The following is a 26,569-nucleotide window of genomic DNA, read 5'->3' as shown; positions in this document are numbered from 1 at the left end:
AGTTGCTCATTGGGCTGCAAAACAACACTAAAACCAATTGAAATCATTTATAGGCAAACTCTAAAAGTATTGGACAGAAAACTAAAAACGCACCATCACTGTCAGATATTGAAAAAACACAAACACCTGAACTGGGACAATACTGTTAAATATGCCGATGCCACTTTAGTTTACATAATCTTACATCACAAAACTCCTCCTGCAAGATTTTGTACAAAAAAAATCCAACACATCAACAAGAGCTGACTGCATATATACCTGCATCTCAAAATCAATTACCATATGTGAACTCCCATTTCTGAACCTCTTCGCCAATCAACTTAGTCTGACTGTTAGTCGAGAAAAATTGCGATCACGACGCTGTCTAAAACTGTGCTACGTGTGTGTGTGTGCATGTGCGTGTGTGTTTCCTCCCATATTCCAAAGACATGCATGGTAGGCTGATTTGACACTAAATTGCCCCTAGGTATGAGTGTGAATGGTTGTTTGTCTCCTTGTGCCCTGCGATTGGCTGGCCACCAATTCAGGGCGTCCCCCGCCTCTGGCCTGAATTCAGCTGGGATAGGCTCCAGCACCTCCCACGATCCTAGTGAGGATAATGCGGATCAGAAAATGAGATGGGATGAGAAATTGAATTTGGTGTTCAAAAAGGCTTTATTCAAAGTCTTGAAAAAGAGGGGGTCGTCTTGTATTTGGGCCGATACGGTATTCACTAAACTGCAGTGCAATTACCAAACTGGCAATAATGTAGATGAAAAGGTTTGTACTTGTATGGGCCAGTTAAAGAGTTTTAAATGGCTAAAGATTTAAATTAGTTTTAAGTTGTTATTAAAACAAGTGTCATTTGTTGCAAATTTTGTCATGCGAGGCTTAAGATAAAATGAGGCATCTACTGTGATCCTTCACTTTGCGGCTTCACTACATCACAGATTTTTTTCTGGGGAAAAAAAGTTTATAAAACTGCTTTACTGCTTCAATAAAAACACCATCTGTGAATTTGCTGTCTTCTTTTTAATAAATTGACAGTAGATGGCAGCAGCCGATCATTTGGGCGACCAAACCGTGACCAAAAGACCGGCGACCAATCGACCGACGACCAATCGACCGTGTACCGGGAATAGCGGCGAGCGGAGGCCATCATTTTTATCTGCTTCGGTAGCTCGTGCCCTCGGCGTTGGCTGGTGATCCGGCAGCTCCTGCCCACGGCGTCGGCTGGGGATTTGGCGGCCTCTTGCCGGGGCTTCGGCGTTGGCCGGTGATCCAGCGGCGAGCGAGGTCTGCCCCGCCACGGAAGAGGCAGAGGCAAATTTTTGGAAGAGAACGCCGGACATTGTTATCCAAAAACGAACTGAAAATGCCAGGCTTCACATGGATTGCATGTGTGGAGATGCTGTTGGCTGCCTTCATGGAAAAGCCAGCCTTAATGAACAAGTTCGACCATCCTCATGCTTTAAAATACAAGAACAAAGCCTATTTTGACAGATTTGTTTATAACAAAGAATGGTGTTTTTTTAATCCGTTTTGTTACCTGACATGTTTAGCCAGGCAAGTACAGTAATCCCTCGAATATCGTGGACATGGCCACAAGAAGATAGAAAACTTGGACGAAAGCTCCTATTTCCCATTTTTTATTTATTTATATCAAGCGGAGAGGAACTATTTTCACTGTGAGTGCAGTATTTAAAGTAGTTACATTTTTAAAAATATACATTATATTTAGATATTAACACATTATGGTCTTTTGACATGCTTATAGCTGTAATATTTAAGAAATATATACATTGTACTTGTGTACTTGCATTTCTGTATTGGCGCGAAAACATGTATTGTGGTAGTTATAATGGGGGTGATCCTACTTCACGGTTTTTCGTTTATCGTGGCCATGTCTGGTCTATATTAACCGTGATAGTCGAGGGATTACAGTGTACATAAATATTTGAACTAGATGAGATTTTAGTGGCTAACCCAACAATAAAAAAGGACAAAAAAATCTCCAAATGTTTAGGTTTAATGTAAAATAAATCCAAAATCAAAAAGTAAACAGCTCCCTCCTCCAAAAGGTTTAATTTTGTTTACGGAAGCACCTAACGTGGTGATCAAACACTAATTAGATCTACATGAAGGTCTTTAGTTTAACAGTTCCTTAATGCCAACAATCTGTGTGTAAATTTGTTCAAGTCACATTTGTTAGATTTTTTTTGTTTGGGTAGATAGTTTATTTATACATATAGAAACAAAAGAAGTGGACTTCAGCATGTGAACTTTAGATTTCCTTTTGGAAATGTTTCATAATCGATAACTTCACCTGCGATAGATAAAAACGCGATAAAAATAGACAGAGAGAAAACATTGCATTGCCAGACACACTCCTCATCCAGTCCCTTCCACTCAGGATGCAAAATAAGTGAGCTCCACTGTCATCTTGTAATCCTGTGCTGCTCACATGTTGTTGAATCCCATCATGCCTTTCATGTTTCCCGCTGCTCCCTGCTGGAACTGACGCATCATCGACTGCAGGCCTTGCATACCGCCTGTGAACGTACAAATGGAAGAATTATATTTCATTGCCTTTGGCAGCAAGAGACATGCGGCTCAGTTCATGAGTGGTTAGTACGTCCACCTCACAGTTCTGAGATCAAGGGTTCAATTTCTGGTGGGTTCCAAACTTCCTGTATGGGGTTTGCATGTTCTGCCCGGGCCTGCGTGGGTTTTGTCTGGGTATCCCGGTTTCTTCCCTCATCCTGAAAACATGCTTGGTAGGCTGTTTGGACACATTACATTGCCCCTAGGTATGTGTGAGCGTGAATGGCTGTCCATCTCCTTGTGCCCAGCAATAGGCTGGCAACAATTTCAGGTTGTTCCCTGGCTACTGCCCGTTCTTAGCTGGAATAGGCACCAGCACCCCCTCCGACCCTTGTGAGAATAAGCGGTACAGAAAATGAGTGAATGCCATTGGCAGCAATAGACATCCAATCCTTTGGACTAGGAATCATTGCTACCTGCATTCCAAGTGAATTGGACTATCGCAGTCAAGGGTAGCTAATGAGTTAACTGATCGCAATAGAGTTGTTACCTAGCATAGCAAAATGAATCAAAACACACCAAGAGATTCTGAGATTAAGTGTAAAATGTTCCATGAAAGTGTTGATCTTCGAATTTTGCATTTTCTCATTATAGCGTTTAAAAAGGGATTTTGTGAAATGTGCTCCACTCAATTGTCAAAAACAAATGCTTATTTCCTTACAATTTAAGGGGATCAGAGTGGAGATTGGCTTTTGATAACATGTTGACGATCTTATAAAGCCCCAAAATTGTTCAATTGTCTTAGTATGGGTAGGGAATGCATTGTTGGCGAGACATATCTGGCTGTTTTGATAAGCGCAGCAACATATTATGGTTGCCTCACCGAACAAATGAGCGGTGAAAGCTACGCGTTAAGTGATACATTGATCTTGCACGCTTCAAACGTGTGCCGCAATTATATTCTTCAATTCGGGCCCTTTGGTTGCGACGGGACAGAGGCTTAACTCATATCAGCTATCTGCTCAGCCAGTTAAAGCTATGAGAAGAACAGTTAATTACTTGACAGGCGTGCTGTTAGACTGGAAGAGGCACACAGTTTTTGACCACCGTTAGTGGACTGATTTTTAGCCTTTTGTGTTGATTCGAATTCAAGTTATAAAAGATAACCTTGTGTAGATTCATTTCGTGAACCATTATCAGAATTGGTGACCTTAAAAATAAATACGTCTTTTAAGATGAATGGACATTGGTTTCATTGAAAACGCCACAGACGACGCGTCAATTACATGTTCCCGGTAGCAGCCCCGTAATGGCTTATGATTTTTTTGTTTTATGTCGAAAGATCAAGTCACATTGAAGACACTGGCCTTACTTGTAAACTTGCCTTGATACATCTATTTTCCTGGACAGTGCATTGAGATATTGTGGGAAAACATGCTGTGTGATGTTTTCAGAAATACAAACTTTAGTACAGATTCAAGTTCAAATATTTGTAAGATAAGATTGAATGGCTTTTTAGAAGTTGCTAAAAATGTGAATAAGCTTTTGGCCTGTAAATGCATGGCAATGGACTAAACCACTGTCCATATGTGAGATGATAAATGTGAAGGCAGTAACTGGGAGGAATCGAAGAATGATTTGCAGACCCCTGCCATAGAGGAAGGACAATGCACCATGCTGCCAAAAGATGAGGACCATGGATCACACAGCTCCCCAGTAACCAAATAGGACTGTCTACCCGGCGGTGAATTCACTTGCGTGTCACCACCGTTGCCTTGCATCGTTATATGATATCAAAATTTCTAGTTAGCAATTTTTTTAAATCATATTTTAACCCCCACATGAGCTTTGATTGATTGATTGGTTCTCTTAACTTCGACGCCCCATTTCTTGCTTATCTCCCTGGCTAGTTTGGACTGATTTGACTCCTTCGAAGCATCGATTATCTCCTTCTCCTGCAGTGTAAAGTCGGTTCTCTTGCGTTTCTTAGCTGACATTGTGGGCTAAATTTGAAAAATAAATGAATTCGAAAGTACAACACACAAAATAGTGATGTAGTAGCGAGATTAGGGGGTGGCATAGTAAATTTATTTTGTATTGAATTTTGTCGGGACCGAGTAAAAGTGGCATAATAGTGAGAATGGCATAGTAACGAGATTTAACTGTAGTAATAATAAGGGTGACCCTACTTCGCAGTTTTTCGGTTATCGCGGCCATGTCTGGTATATATTATACACGATATTCAAGGGATTACTGTACATATCATTAACAGTTATAAATTTTAATTGAATATTGGAGTTTTAATATAAATGGCCTGAATGTTCAATTATGTCATAATCCTACAGTTAAAACATTGTGAAGTATGTATATATCTATGTCATGTCATCAGTAGTTTTTACCATTTGAAATGTATTACTTTAGGGTATAGTAATTACTTTTAGTCATAGCAGAAGCATATGAAGCAACCTGAGTAATGTTTGCAACAAGAAGGACCCTTATGAGTATCCTTCCAAATGGTCGCAAAATGAATGAAATAAAGTTCCCATCTGGTTCTAATGGATTGGGCTGGTACAATGTGAAATAACTCCATTTAAACAGAACTGTGAATAGTGAGACAGTACCCATGTGGTGAAGAACCCGAGGGTCCATCATTTTTGCCATCTGCTGGTTGAGTTTAGCCATTTGAGACGGGTTGACGTTCTTGGACATGTCTCCCCCTGAAAACCCATAAAAAAAGGCGGGTAAGATGGCGCGTGCGATTAATGTGGCGGCCGTTGTACACCACGTCACCTTTAAAGAGGCCTTTAATACCGCCCATCTTCTTAACCATTTGAGCAAACTTTGTGTACTGGGTCAGAAGTTCTTGGACATCGCGGGTGGCCACGCCTGCTCCGCGAGCCACCCGCTGGATGCGGTTGGCCTGTTTGCTGAACAGCTTGGCACCGTCCTTACTGTCCAACTCTACATAAACACACATTGACCTGAATTGTTATCAGGTTTGGCCCGTGACCGGCCGTTTGGTCGCCGGACTTTTGGTCGTCGGACGTTTGGTCGTCGGACGTTTGGTCGCGGACGTTTGGTCGCGGACGTTTGGTCGCGGACGTTTGGTCGCGGACGTTTGGTCGCGGACGTTTGGTCGCGGACGTTTGGTCGCGGACGTTTGGTCGCGGACGTTTGGTCGCGGACGTTTGGTCGCGGACGTTTGGTCGCGGACGTTTGGTCGCGGACGTTTGGTCGCGGACGTTTGGTCGCGGACGTTTGGTCGCGGACGTTTGGTCGCCCGGACCCAAACAACCGAGGACCAAACGTCCGGCGACCAAGAGTTCGGCGACCAAGAGTCCGGCGACCAAAAGTCCGGCGACCAAAAGTCCGACGACCAAAAGTCCGGCGACAAAACAAGGTAAAAAAACACGGTCTACGCATCAATCAAAGCCAACAATTGCCCTAAGCAGTTTCACTGAGCGGATGTGTGAGTGTATAAGAGTTTGTATGTACACGAGTTGTCCCCTTAGGAAGGGACGTCAGTCAGGGTCTTAACAAGTTCTCCAACAAAACACAATAAAAGTACGGGAAATTTGGAGCTTTTCTTTAGCCTAATAATTAATAGGGCATCAAGTATGACTAAATAATAATTCGCAGTTTGTATTTAGGGAATTTGAGCAACAATTTTAAATGGTAATTATCAATAACCTTCCGGGCGACCAAACGTCCGGCGACCAAAAGTCCGGCGACCAAAAGTCCGGCGACCAAAAGTCCGGCGACCAAAAGTCCGGCGACCAAAAGTCCGGCGACCAAAAGTCCGGCGACCAAAAGTCCGGCGACCAAACGGCCGAGTACCGGTTTGGCCACCTCTTTCAGTGTGCTGCAAAACCCTACCTTGGTCGTTCATGCTGTCCATGATGGTCATGAGTTTTTTCAGTCTGGCCATGGATTCTTGCTCATTTCCTTTACTCATAAAGTCAGTTCCAAAGCCTGGAATCATGCCCTACACACACACACAGACACATTCAGTTGCCATGCAAAATGGTGCCACAGGGCCCAGTGACGGTGGAAAACCATGATCTGCCCGAAGGGTCCCATCTTCATGATGTTCTGGAACTGTTCATACATGTCTCTGAGGGTGAACTGGCCTGAGGGTGACAAAGCGCATCACATTGAAAATGGAGCAGGACAACCTGACAACAACTCTGCGCACAAAAAAAGAGTAATAGTCAATTAAGAAACGATTATGCTTACCACGAGTCAATTAAGCAAGTAGTTAGGATTCTGGGATTAGTATTTTAGTGACAAATGTGCAGTGATAGTTAAAAATGTGCGCTGAGAAAAGTTGGATGTTTGTAAGTGCATGATTGTCAAAAGCCCAGGTTTGAAAATATCTCATTTCTACGGAGCCGCCCTAGGTGCCAACGTCGGGAAGAGAAAAAAAATCATGCCGATTGTTAGCAAAGAAAAGATGCAGTAATTACCTTTAATAATAATAATAATCGGACATAGGCCCTGTCGTCATCATCAACAACAAAAAGCCTACTTGAAACAACTACAACAACTGTGGTAGTTTATTAAATCGTTGGGACAGTCTACCAAACGGTGGGTACAGATTACTAAATAGTGGGCACAGTTTAGTAATCTATGGGGTCAGTTTTGTCATCTGTGGGTTCAGTTTAGTAATCTGTGAGGTCAATTTAGTCATCTGTGGGTTCAGTTAAGTAATCTGTGAGGTCAATTTAGTCATCTGTGGGTTCAGTTAAGTAATCTGTGATTACAGATAACATAAAATATTTTCTACCTTGGCACCCAGGGGGCTCCATACATTTTGAATATTTATAAGGATAATTATCTGCTTTCATCTAGGAATACAGTCATCAGACAATATTTAAATCATTTTTTAAGCATCTCGTACTTGTCTTTTACATTTCAAAAGAATAGAAATGTTTAAAAATTAAAAATAATATAATTTAGTGTTTTCAATTAGTTTTATCTGAAATGTATCTTTCTAATCGAATGTATTTAAATTAAAAGAAATAACATTTGCTGTTTAATGACCAATTTGTATTTTCTAATTGAAAAACACACCTAGATGCTTTTGACAAAGGCTATATAATGCTTTCATCAAGGAATGTAGAATTCAAATATTTACTTGTTTTTACATTTTTACTTTTATTTTAAATGTATATTTTAGTCAAATATGAGCACAACACTACGCTAGAGGCTGCTTATGAGAACTTCATCTCGCCGCAACTCCCTCGTGTAAATGTCTCTACGAGCACTGGGCGGAGCATTGCATTTTTTCAGTGTTTTTCCCCCGTTAGTCAGTGCAGAATGGTGTACGCATGGCGGAGCTTGCTAGCCAATATGAGAGGAGTACAGTGGTACCTCGTGATACAACGGCTCGTCATACAACATGCTCGTGTTACGACGAAAATTTCGATCGAATAATTCGCTCGCGATACAATTAAAATTTCGAGATGCGACGAAGCCAGGTGGCCATGACATGAGAGGCTGTTTATCATTGTAGCGCACTGTCTTTTTTTGTTGCATCTCCTTCGTGTATAACTACTATATCTACGAGGACTGAACAATTTATTCAGACTAGTTTCAACCAGGAAACACACAATGCGGATGCGCGGGCAAAAAGAGGGCTTTCTGGGTAATGAAGTATACTCGTGCACACAACACCAATAGCCAATGGCACCCTTTCTCAGAATAAAACTTCATTACCCACAATCAATACGTGGGAAGCTCAGCTATTGCATTTCCTGTTATTCTTTCTAACGAAAGAAGGTCCCGCGATCGTTTTTTAAAGACTATATCTCGTTGGCAAGTGGTCGTGCGTTATCCTATTGTGAGGACATTTGTGTGCATCATTTTCGGAATATTTTCAAGGCAATACAACAGCAAACAATCCATCAATAGCGAACGTGAGGGTGGAGGCGTGGCAAACCGCTAACCCGGAAAACGAAGGTGACAAAAGACAAAACTAGAATTCAGTTTTGTGTAAAGTTACATTAAACGTATGTTTGAGTGTCTGTATATATTTATCCAAGTTAATTTAAATTTGTTTGTTCGTTTACGAGTGCGTTGTTGCCGTGGATAAAGTCCCCCCGAACAGCCCCCACCTCCGCGTGTGTCGTTGTCTCTCCCCTCCGCGAAATGCATCTAATTTTACATCTATTAAACACATTTTATTACTATTAAACCACTCGTTATTTATTAATTTGTCAATATATGGCAAATTAGAAGAAATAAAACATTTTTTCCAATCCAATATCCTGTTTTTGGTGTTTTTTCAGAGGGTTGGAACGAATTAATTTGTTTTCAATTCATTTCAATGGGAAACGTTCGCTCGAGTTACGAAAAGCTCGACATACGATCTCAGTCTCGGAACGGATTACGATCGTATGTCGAGGTACCACTATATACTACGCCAAGTCTCTCTCTCTCTGTCCCTCTCTCTCCCCTCCGCAAAATCCGTCTATAATTTCAGTACTATTAAACATCGTAACCACTAGTTATTTGTTACTCTGTTAATAGATGGCAAAATAGAACAAATAAAAATGTTTTTCCATTCGAATATCCTGTTTTTTTCCCCACAGAGGGTTGGAACTAATTAATTTGTTTTTAGTTCATTTCTATGGGAAACGTTGATTTGAGCTACAAGTAAATCAACATTCGAGCTCAGCCCCGGAATGCATTAAGCTCGTATCTCAAGGTACCACTATTATAAAAGGGAGTAGTAGTAGTGGTACTGTGGTGGTTGTAGTAGTAGGGAATTGTGTTATTCATCCACTAGATGGAGGTGTAGTAGTAGTAGGGAATGTTACACTAGATCAGGGGTCACCAAACTACGGCCCGCGGGCCGGATACGGCCCGCCGGCACATTTGGACCGGCCCTCTGAACAATACCAGAGACGCTATCGGATTTTTTCCCAATTTGGCCTTTAAGACTGGGACGTTTTAATCTTGTTTGGTTCATTGCACCCCTGCTGAGCCCACAAATCATCACAGTGAAGCGGGGCTTCGCATTGCTTCTTTGGTGACACGCGCGGTGTGTGTTTCCCTTTGATGCATGCGGGCGCGGGCACGTCCACCATTGCATGCACGAGCAGTGTTACCGAGACATCTGGACGATCGCAGGTGAGGGCGGAGCCCTGGGACCATCGCGGGCTATTCAAGCATATAAAATTGATTCAAAATGCAGGGTATTTAACCTGGAGTGGACAAACGATTATTTTTTTGTTCAATGCAAAGAAAAGGCTGTTTGTCTAATTTATCAAGAGACGGTGGCGGTATTCAAAGAATACAATCTTTGCCGACACTATGAATCCCGTCACAAAGACAAGTACGATAGCTTGCAAGGCCAAATACAAGCAGACAAACTCTCAAAGCGAAAAAGTGGACTACTATCTCAGCAGAACCAGGCATCCGTTCGGGCCAGCTTTCGGGTTGCTAAATTGATAGCAAGCAGCGGTAAGCCTTTCACTGACGGAGAGTTTGTTAAGAAATGTATGGATACTGTCGCGGAGGAGGTGTGTCCCGAGAAGAAAGATGCATTTAATGCCGTAAGTCTGTCGGTGAGTACAATGACAAGACGCGTTGAAGAAATCGGGAGTAATGTATATGCCCAGCTGCAGCAGAAGACGAAAGAATTTAACTTTTTTTCATTAGCACTGGATGAAAGCACGGACGTGCAAGACTGCTCATTTTTATTCGTGGAATTAGCGCAAACTTTGAGATTTGCGAAGATCTGGCAGCCCTCCAAAGTCTCAAAGGGACTACAACGGGAGAGAATATTTTTGACAAAGTGTGCCAAACCATGGAGAAGTTGGACCTGGACTGGTCAAAGCTAGCTAGCATGGTGGCCGAAACTCGCGGTCTAATAATGGGACGCATGAACCGGGAGTTGGAAAAAAGGGGTCTCACCGCCCCGCTACGAGTCCACTGCCGAATTCACCAGCAAGCACTGTGCTGCAAAATGTTGACGTGGGATTCTGTAATGACGGTTGTGGTGTCGTGCATAAACTTCAGAGCAAAGGGAGAAGATTGTGCATGGCACAACAGAAAGTTAATGTTCCATGGCTTTTTTTTTCTATGAAGAACCCAGAGAGGGTTATTTAGTTATTATTTATTTCATTAATAGTGTTATTATTTGTTTCCTGACTTTTTTTCTGTAAAGAACCTGGAAAGGGTTATTTGGTTGTGTGGCTTTCTGGAAAACAATAAAAAAATTTAAGCTCCCCTACGATCGTCAAACTTTTTCTGTTACAAACTGACACCGGCCCCCCATCAGAGAAGGGAAAAGTTATGTGGCCCTCACAGGAAAAAGTTTGGGGACCCCTGCACTAGATGAAGGAGATGGATCTCTAGGAGTAGTAATAGAAGTAGTGGTTAGGGGTTGTTATACTTGTACTAGATGGAGCTGTTGGAAGGGAATTTCATGGAATGAATAACCAATATTGATCCATATACAAGGCGCATCAGATTACTAGGCACTTTTGAAAAAAAATGAACTCTTTTAGTTGTGCCTTATAGTGTGGAAAATACGGTAGTGGTTGATTGGTCAATTCATTGTGGTGGACCTGGTGACTACACAGCAGGGGTGGCAAAAATTTGTTAGGAGTTCGAAGCCAACCGTCGCCCTCGTCTCAGGTCTCACCATGTTTGAGTTTGTCAATCAGCTCCTCGTTGTCATCCAACTTGAGTTCGTTGACTCTGTCAATCAGCCCTTCAATGTCACCCATGCCGAGCAGTTTGCTGACAAACGGCTGCGTCTTAAAGGGTTCAAAGTCATCGATGTGCTCGCCAGTGCCGATGAAGATTATTGGACTCCGTGTGGCTGCCACCCTAAGAGAGAAATAGTCGCCAGTCAAAGCAAACACTTCTAAATGATGGTGACGTCCCGTCAACTAACGCGCTAAGAGCTCCGCCTCCTTTGGCATGTCCGTCTAGCTTGGTAACGATGACCGATGCCACATCCACTTTGTCCTTGAAGGCTTTGGCCTGAGACTCACAGGCCTGACCTATGGATGCGTCCATCACGTAGACAATGTTGTCAGGTTGCTATGGGAACAGAAGACCAGGAGGATGACTGACGGTTCAGACGCGCCATACAGGGTACTCACTGGGATAAAGAATTATTATTTTTTCAATTACTCTAATGACCGATTTTTTCGATGAGTCAAGTCATTGATCAAACATAATGTGTTACTCTGCGTTTCGTTGGTTAGTTGGTAATGTGCATGAGAACAAAAAACTATGGATTGAGAAAGGTTACATATTATATGCAACTAACTATCATTGTTTACACAGCGTAGATTTAGTAATAATTGTTCATTAATTATTGAATAATAATTTTGATTAATTAAAAAAGTAATAATGTGCTGTAAAACAGACAGAGAACATTAATTTTGTAATAAAAATATTTAAAAAATGTCTGTTTTGGCTTTTGTTTTTAAAATATTTTTTAATCTTGAATTGAATTAAATAAATGATAAATCTAAAAAAATATGATAACAAACACAATATTTAAGGTTTGCTGCTTCAATTTGGTGCCTTTTATTGATAAATAGCAGGGGGCCCGGCTTTGCCGGTCCCACCTTCTTGTTTAGAACCAAAAGACAATTGTTGCATTATTTTTAAAAAATCTCTTTTGAAAAATGGCTTCGATGAGAAAGGAAAATTTCAGTTACACACATGCAGGCCCCACAGCTGATATTGCCCCTGCTAAGTCCACACTATCAGTAATAGGCATCTGAGCATGTAACCATGACATAGATGCAGAATCATGAGCTCCCGCCGAGGTGGAAGCCTCGCCACCACTTTGGAATGCAGGAGATTGTGCTGCAATCTTGGTGCGCTTCAATTTAGTTCAATTTTTTCAGTTTACGCCTTTCCCAACTCGATACGAAATGAGAACTCTTTTTTTGGCATAATTTGTGAAAAGTGATGGTGCAAACGTATGTAAAGTATGCAAAAAAGGAATGTACAGACACTCCCCTACTTACGAACATTCGAGTTGCGAACAACGGTACATACGAACATGTCTGCGAATATGGCATATGTCGAAAAATGTTCGGAAAGAGATGCTGTAAGTTCGTAAGTTAGATTTTGTATTGCGCGCCTTTTTCCGAGTAGTGCTTCTTTCCGCCGCTAATACCGACGCTTGGCGCTGTGAGAGGGAGGAGGCTCCGCAACGTGTCGAGGACGAGGAGGAAGAAACGCCTGTCCCCATGAAGAAATTCGCTCATAGATAAAGCCATCGCACTCTTCGAGCAGCAAGACCCAAATATTGATCGTTGCACAAAGGTTGCAAATCAATTGAATGATGCCATACAGTGCTACCTCATCATTTATGATGAAAAAAAGAAGAAAACTGTGCAATCGTCATTAGATCGCTTCTTTCGGCCAGTTTCTAGTAAATCCTCCAAGGAAGATACTCATCAACCCTCATCTTCTTCTCCTCCTCGACCCTCAACTTCTTCCTACATTGAAGTTACGGAGGAGGAAGTAACTTTTAAAACCCATTCCAGCGACGACGAAGACCCTCTCATGATATAAAATCCTCCTCTTCCTCCTCCTCCTCCTCCATCATCTCCTTAAGCATCGAGTACATCTTCCAAAAGTAAGTTAAACTTCATTTTATTTATCTTATTACGTACATGTAATGTACTTATATTGTACTGTGTGTTACTTATACAAGTCTTAAACATACTTATATGAAACTTCAATATACTTATATAGGCCTTAAACATAAATTATGATACAAAATATAGCACTGAAGCAACTTACGAACAAATTACCGTAATTACTCGAATATAACACGCATATTTTTGCTATATAATTAATTCCAATAGTTGGGGGTGCGTGTTATAATCAATAACTAAAATAAATTACAAATTTTCGATCGAAAAAAGCATCGTCAAACTCACTTTGACGCACGGACATTGTGCAATTTCCAACTTTGAATTCAAAATACACGCATATTAAAGATCGTCAAGCCTCACAAACATCACAATCCTGCATTAATAAGCTGGAAAGTAGAATACTACATTGTAGTGTAGTACGTACTTGTATTTAGAAATATGTCCAGCGGGGGGCAGTACATTCCCTTGTTACATGTGATAGTCTTTTCCATTGTGCATATCTTCAAATCATTTATTTATTCAATTTGTATGTTCCTTTTCTTGTTTGAGAATGACAATAGATATTTGAATTAAAACATGGTATTGTCAATTGAAATGTAGTCAATGTTCAAGGAAGTCTAAAAGGTATTGCAACATAACATGTCTACATGATATGTTTGTCCACTCTGTGTATCATCTATTGCCCTAAAATTCAAACGCTCGTACCTGAAGATTTCTCTATCCGGTTTTGAACAAAACAATCGTGAAACGAAGAAAAAAAGGTAAGATTTCTGATTTTTGTCAGCGGGAAATTTTAGGTGCGCACTATATTCGAGTACTGCGTTTTTCCAGATTTTTTTGGCCCAAAATTACCTGCGTGTTATTTTCGAGTGCGCGTTATATTCGAGTAATTACGGTAACCTTACGAACAATCGCTCGGAACGTAACTCGTTCGTAAGTAGGGGAGCGTCTGTATAATATATACAGAAGCAGGAGTATGCCTTTTGACAAAAAGTAAGGAAAACTGACTGTCAATTTCAAAAGAAAGGCTGACAAATTTTACCTATTTCAGCAATGCTTGGGTGTTATTTTTGGTAAAACATTGTAAACCAAAGTGAAAATATGACAAAAATAAAAACTCACAATAGCGGTGCTGTTGCGCAGCAACTAACTTCAAGCGGAAATGACTAAGCGGAAGCACTCCAGTGTGCACTGAATTAGGTATGGGTTTTTGGAATCTGCAGACTGTAATGCTTAAAACTACCACAAGAGAGCAGCAACTTAACATATTTCTGGTCAGGCATACTCATCGATAATCCTTGCAAATGCTCAAATCTTGAGTTTACGCACTTGCCACAGAAGGTAAAGAAATTCAATCTGTCGTCTATAAGGATCCAACAGCCGTTTCTGGCCACCATAATGTCAACTCTCTACGATGTACAGTTTGGACAAAAGTAGCATGACAATGTTAAAATAAAACATCCACCCATCCATAAATCGCACTTCATCTATTCTAGGCTCACGAAACACTTTTCCCCCTGTCGTGACGGAAAGACTTGGCGAGACACGATGGTGCTGGACCCGCTGACCCAATGTAGTTGTAAGGTAGGACGCCTTTCCACGTCATTTACAAATGTCATTTTTGGAAGAATTGCCGCCAGTGAGTCTCCAGGTGCACACACACACATTTCCATCCATATATCACGCTTTACAAGAATTATAGAATAGATAAAGCGTGATTTATGGATGGGTGGATGTTTTATAACTCCCGTCACGATAGGGAAAAAAGTGTTTCAGGGAGCACCTAGAAACTCGCTGGCAGAAATGTTTCCGAAAATGACGTTTGTAAATTATGTGGAAAGGCGTCCTACCTTACAACTAAATTGGGTCAGCGCAGCTAGCAGCATCGTGTCTCGCCGAGGCTTCCCGTAACGACAGGGGAAAAAAAGTGTTTCGTGGAGCACCGGGAAACGCGCTGGCGGAAATTCTTCCAAAAATTACGTTTGTAAACGACGTGGAAAGGCGTCCTACGTTACGACCAATCAGCCATGGGGTGCATTTAGGGCACATGTAAACACAACGATTCATACATCAACTCTGCTTTCAGCTTTAACAAATAAAAGTTGAGTTTACACACAGAGAAGATGAAGAAATTCAATCACTCGTCTATTAGGATCCGACAGACGTTTTCTGGCCACCGTAAAAAAAATTCAATGAGTTAGATGATTCGATTAATCACATTCTTTTAAGTTAAGCAGTGAGTTTGGTGACCTTAGAACAAGTTGTGGTCTTGCCACTTCCCTGCAGGCCGACAATTTCAAATTTCAATTTCAACTCGCTATGTTGGACGGTTTGGACAAACGTAGCGAGAGAATCTTAACATACACACAGAGATTCACACCCATAAATCACGCTTTAGTAGCAAAACTGCCAGCAGTTGCATAACATAGCTGTGTGGCATAGAGTCCAGACAAGTATCATAGCCAAGTTCCAGAGACCTAGAGTTCTATTGCACAGTACATGAACTGCTCATTGGCAGGAGTCCAGGTATTCAGGGAAGTGAACTTGTGTGACACACAACTAGGAGTATAGACATACAGTGGGGCAAATAAGTATTTAGTCAACCACCAATTGTGCAAGTTATCCGACCTGAAAAGATAAGAGAGGCCTGTAATTGTCAACATGGGTAAACCTCAACCATGAGAGGCAGATTATGGAGAAAAAAAAACCAGAAAATCACATTGTTTGATTTATAAATAATTTATTTGCAAATCATGGTGGAAAATAAGTATTTGGTCAATACCAAAAGTTCATCTCAATACTTTATGTACCTTTTGTTGGCAATAACGGAGGCCAAACGTTTTATGTAACTTCACGAGCTTTTCACACACTTGCTGGAATTTTGGCCCATTCCTCCATGCAGATCTCCTCTAGAGCAGTGATGTTTTGGGGCTGTCGTTGGGCAACACGGACTTTCAACTCCCTCCACAGATTTTCTATGGGGTTGAGATCTGGAGACTGGCTAGGCCACTCCAGGACCTTGAAATGCTTCTTACGAAGCCACTCCTTCGTTGCCCTGGCTGTGTGTTTGGGATCATTGTCATGCTGAAAGACCCAGCCACATCTCATCTTCAATGTCCTTGCTGATGGAAGGAGATTTTCACTCAAAATATCTTGAAACATGGCCCCATTCATTCTTTCCTTTACACAGATCAGTCTTCCTGTTCCCCCCGTGTGGTTCTGGGATTTTTGCTCATTGTTCTTGTTATGATTTTGACGCCAAGGGGTCAGATATTGCATGGAGCCCCAGATCGGGGGAGATTATCAGTGGTCTTGTATGTCGTCCATTTTCTAATAATTGCTCCCACAGTTGATTTCTTTACACCAAGCATTTTACCTATTGCAGATTCAGTCTTTCCAGCCTGGTCCAGGTCTACAATTTTGACTCTAGTGTCCTTCGACCGCTCTTTGGTCTTGGCCATAGTGGAGTTTGGAGTGTTGTGGACAGGTGTCTTTTATACCAATAATGAGTTAAAACAGATGCCATTAATACAGTGGAGACTTCGTTAGACCTCGTTAGAAGAAGTTAGACCTCTTTGACAACCAGAAATCTTGCTAGTTGACCAAATACTTATTTTCCACTCTGATTTAGAAATAAATTCTTTAAAAATCAAACAATGTGATTTTCTGTTTTTTTCCCATATTCTGTCTCTCATGGTTGAGGTTTACCCATGTTGACAATTACAGGCCTCTCTAATCTTTTCAAATAGGAGAACTTGCACAATTGGTGGTTGACTAAATACTTATTTGCCTCACTGTATATATAGAACACTGGCTATCACAATGTAGCCATAGATATAGAGCACTTTCAGCTCGGGTGCTTCATGTTTTTCGCACGGTCAAGCAAAGATGTTTTTACCACCACTTGCAGGAAAATCTGCGTATTGCCTTGTTGACCTGAACAGTGAACAAGAATGGCAGCGATACTTGGCCCCTGAGGGCTGCATGTGGCCCCTGTATGGCCACTGTTTCCAGAAAATCCTAGAACCGCCATGTAGTACATCTAAAGCAGGGGTGGGCAAAGCTTTTTGTTCAAGCCGATCCAGCACAGACACTGACCAATGAGATTTCTACAGAAAACAAGAGGCACCAGACTGCAATCCACTGATTGCACTTGTAGGCCACCAGATTGGTGAAAAGGTGTCCTCTTCATGGTTTGGAATGAAAACACCCACCCACTGCGGCCCACCCCTGATCTAAAGGGTTATTAAATGGTTCAAGAAACATAATTTAAACTATAATAGTTGTTGATTCATTGGCTCGTCCATTGGTTGTTGATTAACCGACGCAGCCATACTCACTACAGCATTGGAGACTTGCAGCATCTCCTCAAACAGCGAGTCTTCCTGTTTGTGGCGTCCACTCGTGTCTACAATGATGATCTCAAAATTCTCGCCCATGAACTTCTCCACACCTTCTGCTGCGATCACCACCGGGTCCATCTCTGTGTAACTGAACACGACAACATTTCTTTATCCAACAACACGCCTACAAAGAAGCACTGTCTGGAATTAGAAATGAACTCCCTAATAGCAAAGATAATGACAAACCCACCTGCCGTAAAAGGGTATTCTGGCTTTTGTGGCATTTTGTTTGAGCTGATCAAAAGCACCTGTAGAAAGCAGAGAGCAGCAGTCAGGGGCATGTGACGCGTCAAGTGACGTCAAAAGCTTTACCAGCTCTGAAGGTGTCAGCACAGATGAGACATGTCTTCCAGCCTTTTCGTTGGTAGTAATATGCTAGCTGCAAAACATATGTACAATGAAACTAAGGTGGTATGTATGTGTGTGTATGTATATGTATGTGTATATGTGTATATATATATATATATATATATATATATATATATATATATATATATATATATATATATATATATATATATATATATATATATATATATATATATATATTCATTATCCCCTTTCAGACAAAATGTTGGACAACTGGCACCAGCAATGGCAGCCAATGAGTTAGATGATTCGATTAATCACATTCTTTTAAGTTAAGCAGTGAGTTTGGTGACCTTAGAACAAGTTGTGGTCTTGCCACTTCCCTGCAGGCCGACAAACATGATGACGTTATTCTTCCCTTTGACCGGTGTCCATGCCTTTACGCCTGGGTCCACCAACTGTGACAACACCATAGAAAAACCTTGTCAGTTTTTCTCCAACCTCCAAATCTCCTCTTCTGTCTTTTCTTGTCACGCTGACCTTGACCAGCTCTTTGAAGACGGCATGCTGGATCATCCTCCTCTTGTTCAGACCGGATGCCATTTCCTCCAGGTCAATAGCGGCCCTGCAAGGATAAAAGATCTCAGTCCCAATGTGCCTCTGATTTTCCAAGATGGCGCCGTTCACGCGGGAGCCAGTAGGAGTAGCTTTGTACACTCTTATGTTTTTCGTGTTTTACAGCCCTTCTATCTTTTTTTAAATTACATTTTAATATTTCTTAATACCCTTTTTACTTGACTTTCTACTTTATACTTTTTACTTTAATGTTTTTACAACTTTCCTTGTTCTGTTAGCCTGGCTTCTTTCGGCTACTTCTTTTTTTGTAACCATTCAGCCATGCCTATGCTGTCACACACACGGGACTAGCTGTTACAATACGCAGCAGAAGGAGCAACACCTCGGTGCCGCCGGAGTTTCGGAGCTGGACAAAAGTGCCGGGAGGAGAGGCAGCGCTTCTGACCAACCATTCCATCGTGGGATAAGATGGAAGAGCTGTCGGCGCTTACCAGCAACGCAGTTGAGGAGTTCTGCCCTTTTGCTGTTTTCTTCAGCTCCAGACTACTGAGGAACTGTGCGGATAAGCTTGGAAGAGTGACTCTGCATATTCTCTACCTCGATCACAGTCTGCGAAGTTCCCCATCTCGTGGAAGACTTCCTGTGTGTGGTTCCAGTTTTTGTCCAACTTTACGTCTTTTTGAGTCTATCCGTTTTTGCTACCGAAACTCGTAGCTCGTTTTGTGTTTTTGCTGCTTTTCTGTCTTAATGATTTGGTGATTCTTAATGATCCCATTGACTTTGACTTGCTTTGTACTTTGTGCTTTTTGCTTTTGCTTTGTTGTTCTGCAGCCTTTGACTGTACTGTCTAACTTAGAACTATGTCTTTTCTTGCTACTGTCACAATGAAATTTCCCGAATACGGGATGAATAAAGTTATTCAATCCAATCCAATTTATGAAAGGGGCTATTTGAAGAGAAAAAAATAACCTATTTACTCGCATATAAGCTGCACCCCGAAAGTTGCCTTGAAATTTTTAATTTGGCAATTTCTCGCGTATAAGCCGCCCCCCTGATTCCCAATTTTCACCTCCATATTCATGGTTTTAATAGGGAGTACAAATGTGTTACTTTGAAGGGGAAATCTTAAGAAAAATCATCACAAGTGGTATTTCTGAGATACCGTATGAATCAAAAGCACATTATTAGGTTCAATATCATAAGGAAGTTAATATGTCTGTCATTGTAAATGCAAAATATCAAATTATTCAATTTAAAAAAAAGAAATAAGTCTATCTTGATGAGAACCTGATGCTTTCTAAATTACAGAAATTACAATTTTCTTATCAGAAGTTTAAGATGTTGTGGCACCCATATTACTTCTAAAGTCAAAATCTCCCTAAGGTGGCAGTGCCCCGACCTCCCTAAGATGGCCGTACCCTGACCTCACTAAGATGGCCGTGCCTCGACCTCCCTAAGATGGCCGTGCCTCGACCTCCCTAAGATGGCCGTGCCTCGACCTCCCTAAGATGGCCGTGCCCTGACCTCACTAAGTTGGCCGTGCCCCGAGCGAGCAGTGACGGGAACGTTTTGCGTTTTATGCAAGATACGTTTTTTTTCATGAATTTCATTCATAGACATCAAAATAAATTTTGTTTAGCGTTTTATCTGTTTATCTTTTCTCTATTTTGAAATAAATGACCGTATCGGCATTCGCTTGCGCCGTGACATCACGGCGCACTCATGGCCGCCATTTTGAAGCGTCACCGTGTCGCGGCGCCATCAAATTGCAGGTTTTTTTGCAAGTCGGGTTTTTTTGCAAGTCGGGTTTTTATGCGCATATAAGCCATACCCTCGATTCAGTCATATATTTTTGTTCGACAAAAGCGGCTTATATGAGAGTAAATACGGTACATACTTGACATTCTCTCGCAGCTGCTTGACCAGTTTGATGTTGACATCAGCTTCCAGGAGGGCGGCGCACACCTCCTTGAGCATGGAGTTGAGGACCTGACAAAAGATGCTCACTTTAAATGCATAGGGGGCCATGATTAAGCTCCACAAATGTTCAATCCAATTGGTGGATTGGTACATGTCAATTGATGAGATGACAACAAGGCAGAGTTTGTATTTTATCTGCAGTAACAGCTATTTAGAAAACTTTTAAAAACAATTATTTATAAATCATTTAAAACAAATTATTAAGTTACATTTCCTCGAAATTCCTTAGGTTTTTTTTTTACTCGTAAAATTGTTTTGTGTACAATGCACATTTTATTGTAATTATTCATTTTTTATCTTGCTCAATTTTTTTGCTATTTAATTTCATCTTTAGTAATATTTTTTGATTTCTTAGGAATTACAATTGTTTTATAAGAAAATTTGTATTTTCAAAATATTTTTCGGGGTATTTCTTCTGAGGCTTGAGACTTCTTTTAACTTTGTTCTCATGATTGTCAAATGTTTATTTTTTAAATTTAGTTATTATTCATGCTTATTTTCACTTGTATTATTTAAAACTACCAATTCATAATTTTGAAATATTCAGCATGTAAAATAATGTAATAAAATTAATTTGTTCTATTTCAGGTATCACGACTTTATATACATTAATTAAAATGATTTGCTTTGTTTCTGTCAAATTTGTGGTGTTTTACATTACATTAACATTTTATTGTTTTTTGCTGTTTTTTTTTAATTTTCTCTTCCTGTTTAATTTTAAAGTCAAACAGTCTAAGCTTGAACCTACTATTCACGAACTAAATTTTTTTTGCAGGTAAATAATTTTATTTTAAAATATTTTTTTTATATTCCCTGAGATCTGAGGTTTTTTTTTTTATTTCTTATGTATCACAAATTTTATTTCATGTGGATGTTTTTTTCCAAGTAATTTTAAAAAGAAAATCATTTAGTTTGGTTTCAGCAGAAAAACAAATGTTGAGGAATCACAATTTTATTATTTCGTATTTAGCTAATAATTGACTGCGTGGCAGATTGTTATCCCTTAATCTTGTTTTAAATTGATTTTTTGGGGGGGGGGGGGTAATTTACCTATATGTTTTGCACTACCACAGATTACCAAAATTATATGGATCATTTTTTTTAATTTATGTAGTATCAAAAATGGTATCAAGTATTTTTTTATGAGTACCAATATTGAGTTGAAACGTTATTATCGTAACAATCTTAGTTTACACTATTTACTTTTTTTCATTGGACTTATCCTTTAACTTAATGTCAAAGGCAGCGAACGGGTTAATATTACAACTTTTTACAATTTTTTTATATTAAAAAAATACTATTGGTCTCAGTGTTTTGATAAATACTAAGGTTGCCTTTGTGCTTGTTGAACAGGTTAGTTACCCAAATACATTTGTAACACAACCTTAGAGTGAGTGTATTGGCTGTTCCACACTACCTCTTCATTGATGATGGTGGCATTGCTGAGCGACCTCAGCGCCGATGTGATCTTGCGGCCCAGATCGGCCAGTACCATAATGACGCCTGATGTTGTGTGGGTGTGCACTTAGTTATACACGCTATTTCAGCTGCAAAAGGAAATACGGTACATTAATTTTTCATATTGTCCTCACAAGGTTTATGGGGGTGCTGGAGCCTATCCTAGCCAACTATAGGCAGTAGGCAGGGGGACAACCGGAAGTGGTTGCCAGCTAATTGCAGGGCACAAGGACACAGAAAACCATTCATGCTCACACTCATACCTAGGGGCAATGTGGGAGAAAACCCTACACAGTCACAGGAGAACAAGCAAACTGCACACAGGAAAATCAGAGCTCGTTACAATTTTGCATTATTTTTACAGGTCTAAAAATATGGGGCTCCGATAGGTATTGGTAGAGCTGGGCGATAAAACGATAACAATAATTATTGCGAAATAATTTTTGTCAACGATAATATTAAAAACTTTTGATAAAAATAAGAAAATTTTAAACCGCAATTATACCACGCAACCACCACAGAAAACAGGGGCTCTATTGTGAGATGAAGGCTAGTTCCAGACCAAGGCACAGGAGAATAAGAGGATGATGGGGAAACGTGTTTTTAGCATGTTTGCAAGAGGCAAAACGAACACAACACAGCCAAAATAAGCGATTATCAGAACACCGACAACACCGAGCTAGCCCACTAAAAGATCCAAATGAATTCTACCTGGCGTTTCCTTTCTTTTTTATTTTAATAAAGACCACAATATGTGAGACTCCAGGACTGTACGTCTGATGTGGTAGCTTGCAGCACGGGGGCCCCACAAGGCACATTGCTCTCCCCACTCCTCTTCTCCCTCTACACATCGGATTTCAAACATAATACAGACACCTGCCACCTCCAGAAGTTCTCTGACGACACCGCTATTGTTGGACGAGTGACGGACGGGAACGACCTGTAGTACAGGGGAGTCATCACAGCCTTTGTTGACTGGTGTAGGCAAAAACCACCTCTACATCAACACCAGTAAGACAAAGGAAATGGTCATCGATTTTCGGAGGAATCCTCAACAGACCACTCAGGTGAACATCCAGGGTACAGACATTTAAATCGTGGAGAATTTTAAGTACCTCGGTGTTCACCTCAACAACAAACTAGACGTCCACAAACATAGATGCCCTGTACAAAAGGGGCCAGAGCCGCCTCTACCTACTGAGGAGTCTACGGTCCTTTGGAGTGTGCAGGACACTGCTGAGGACTTTCTACGACACTGTGGTGGCATCTACAGTGTTTTATGCAGTGCTCTGTTGGGGATGCGGGAGCACGGAGAGGGACAGGAACAGGCTGAATAAGTTGGTCAGGAGGGCCAGCTCTGTTCTGGGCTGTCCTCTGGACTCTGTGGAGGAAGTGGTAGAGCGGAGAATGCTGACCAGGATAATGTCCATCATGGACAGCACCTCCCACCCCCTGCATGAGTCTGTGGAGTCCCTCCGAAGCTCCTTTAGCAATAGACTGCGGCACCCTCATTGCAGGAAGGAGCGCTTCCGCAGATCCTTCCTCCCATCAGCTGTCAGGCTCTTTAACAAAAAAATGGCTGAGTGTTAAGACCTACCGTATGCATGCATGTACATTTATGTGTATGTATGTATGTATGTATATATGTGCTAAGCAACACGCTTATTTATTTATATATTTATTCATTAACTTACTTATTACCTATCTATTTATGTCTAAAATGCCTTTCCTATTCCTGCATCCTCACCCTCTTGCTACTGTGACAACGAAATTTCCCGAATACGGGATGAATAAAGTTATCCCAATCCAATCCAAATGGCTCGTACCTGTGCAAAGGGCAGCCTTATTGAAAATGTCCTTAACCCACTGTCCTCATTTGTGGACAGCCTGTAATATGTTTCTTACTTGATATCAATGTGTTTCCCCATTTTATGTAAATATTCTGAAAACTTTGCAAAAAATTTGTATCTTGGGTTTGAATGGGTTAAATTCATCCAACTTTTCATTTTTATTACAGTAATACCTCGACATACGAGTGCCCCGACATACGAGGAATTTGATATACGGGCAAAATTTCGAGCAAGGTATATTTTGTCCATCAATACTTATTATTCCAAATGGTCTGTTAGCTTCCTTTCATTGCTTTTCCCCCTGGTTGCACTGCTTCCAGATGTGTGTTTTCATATTGAAGCATTTAACCAATCACATTTCAGCCATTATTTGTTGCCATGATCAGAAATCTGCTTCAAAGCCTTCACAATCAGTTCTGCGGGCTCTGCTGCATTAAACAAGACTGTTGCTTTTAACCAATCAGATTTCGAGTTGGCAACCCCACAATGCTTTTTCGCAGGCATTGCCATTTTGCTGGCTTGGGGATACGTCATTGCTTTCACCAACTATTATTGGCTAGCTATGGAGTAGGCGGGCCAAAGCCAGAGTGAGGCAGCCAGACTAGCAAACTCCATTCCACAATGGCCGACGCAGGAAAACAAATGGATTTGGTTGCAGATTTGCTCAAAAAGCTATTTTCCAGACTGACTTTTCCAGAAAAAAATGGACATCAATAAGAAAGGGCGGTCAACTCCGAAGCTAGCAAGCCTGTTACAGCCGGGAAAAGGGTGTGTGTCCCACTTTCAGTGCGCTAACTACAAAGAGCTACCAAACTGTATTTGGAGCTAGCTGCACAAGCAAATATATTGTTGTGTTGATTTAAAGCCATTTTCAAGACGGACTATGCCAGAAATACGACAGGACAGGCTCGACTATCAGCATTAGCTTCGATGGCGATATAAAAGGAAGAAAGAAGGGAGGATGGATATTGTGTAGTTAAAAAGGATTTTTGGTGAGTAAAATATGGCTATATTCCTAAATAATATTTCAATTGTGGGCCAAGTTCGGATATCTGAAAAGCTCCAGTGTTTGTATTTAATCACTAAATGCTGCTAGGAAGTGGATTTTACCCCATTTTTGGGCAATGTTTGCCGGTACGCCATTGACGTTCATCGCTGTCTTTTCCCGGGAAAATCACCCCATGGCCCGGTTGTAATGTCTGAAAAGCTCCAGTATTCGTATTTAATCATTAAATGCTGCCAGGAAGTGGATTTTACCCCATTTTTGTGCATTGATTTATTGATTATTTTTTGTGTCGCAGCTGTAGCTGCAGTCGAGGTTTTGGTACACGGTCGATTGGTCGCCGGTCTTTTGGTCGCCGGTCTTTTGGTCGCCCGGAAGGTTATTGATAATTACCATTTAAATCGTTGCTCAAATTCCCTAAATACAAACTGCCTAATTACTATTTAGTCATACTTAATGCCCTAGTAATTATTAGGCTAAAGAAAAGCTCCAAATTTCCTGGACTTTTGTTTTTTGTTGGAGAACTTGTTAAGACCCTGACTGACGTACCTTCTTAAAGGGACAACACATGTCAACACATACAAACTCTTATACCCTCACACGTCGGCTCAGTGAAACTGCTCATGGCCATTGTTGGCTTTTATTGATGCGTAGACCGTGTTGTTTTAGCTTGTTTTGTTGCCGGTCTTTTGGTCGCCCGGACCGCGACAACGGGCGACCAATCGACCGGCGACCAATTGACCACACACGCGAGGTTTTATAGCCATAAAATAGTTTTTGAGGGTTGGCTTGATTCGTTGAAGGCGCTACGAGAAAATGCAGACCGCCACTGCTATATTGTCGTATTACAACATATTTCTTGGAATAATGCAATGTCCGACTTCTAGGCAGCTAATTTCACCAAATTTTCACCATTGTGACGCAGCCATGGTTGGAATCGTGATAAAAATCGAGATCGTGATTTTTTATTTTTTATTTTTAATGTGATATGATCTTTTTGCCATATCGCCTACCCCTGATTTAAAAACAAAAAGTTCTACTCAACATCTGCATATCGCCATGGCACCAGCAAATCACAGGATTCAGAAAGATGGAAAATTCACGGTCATGTTATCATCGCCGAGTGCAATTTGTCGACTTAACTTTAGCAATAAATCTATGAGACGTTAACACTCCCTTTCCCCGCTAAACGGTGCAAATAAATATAGATCAATACACTTTTAGGTTAAATTTAAAGTAGTTCGGCAAGAGCCGATTAATTTTTTGGTTAGTAATATAATATAATAGTAGTAATTGCATCCCATTTTCACTTGAGTGACTGGTTGACAACAGACTGCACGTCTGCCGAGACATTAGCAAAGAAGATGCCAACGTTAGTACTGAGCTTGGGTATCGTGGTTTCGCCAGTCTTATTGGATAATAGCCGGACAACAAACAAACAGCCAAATGGACAAATGAATGCTGACAAAGTTCACCTGTAACGTTTTCACTCGCTGAGTTTGTACGTCGCTTCGTCACAGGTGCTAATGCTTTCCCCTCGTCATCAGTATGCTAAACCGGAAGTTAATTCACTCTTCTTCTACACTAAAAATCCTATGTCGCCACCTGTCGCCATGTTTCCTCTCTTAAAGATTTCTGCGGGCGGCCCGGCGGCGGAGTGGTTAGCGCGTCGGCCTCACAGTTCTGGGGTCCTGGATTCATATCCAGTTCGGTCCTTCTGTGTGGAATTGGCATGTTTTCACTGGGCCTGTGTGGGTTTTCTCCAGGTACTCTGGTTTCCTCCCACATTCCAAAAATCATGCATGGTAGGTGGATTGCACACTCTAA

General features: G+C 41.0%; 1 protein-coding gene across 1 annotated transcript; it reads right to left on the bottom strand.

Annotated features, from left to right (window-relative positions):
- Positions 1-1,992: 1,992 nt before the first annotated feature.
- On the bottom strand, positions 1,993-26,382 carry srp54 (signal recognition particle 54). The gene is made up of 15 exons (XM_077620828.1): positions 26,218-26,382; positions 21,849-21,978; positions 20,349-20,440; positions 18,416-18,500; positions 18,229-18,333; positions 17,879-17,945; positions 17,757-17,814; positions 17,504-17,654; positions 11,432-11,580; positions 11,177-11,364; positions 6,580-6,653; positions 6,400-6,508; positions 5,314-5,484; positions 5,145-5,240; positions 1,993-2,531 (listed from the first exon to the last, which is right to left on the bottom strand). The coding sequence occupies exons 2-15, from the start codon at positions 21,924-21,926 to the stop codon at positions 2,440-2,442; spliced, it is 1,515 nt and encodes a 504-aa protein (XP_077476954.1). The 5' UTR covers positions 21,927-21,978; positions 26,218-26,382; the 3' UTR covers positions 1,993-2,439.
- Between the last annotated feature and the right edge of the window lie 187 nt (positions 26,383-26,569).

This window comes from Stigmatopora argus, chromosome 15 (genome assembly GCF_051989625.1).
Source record: "Stigmatopora argus isolate UIUO_Sarg chromosome 15, RoL_Sarg_1.0, whole genome shotgun sequence".
Lineage (NCBI taxonomy): Eukaryota > Metazoa > Chordata > Actinopteri > Syngnathiformes > Syngnathidae > Stigmatopora > Stigmatopora argus.
The sequence above is the reverse complement of the archived record's forward strand: the minus strand, read 5'-3'. Positions and strand labels throughout refer to the sequence as shown.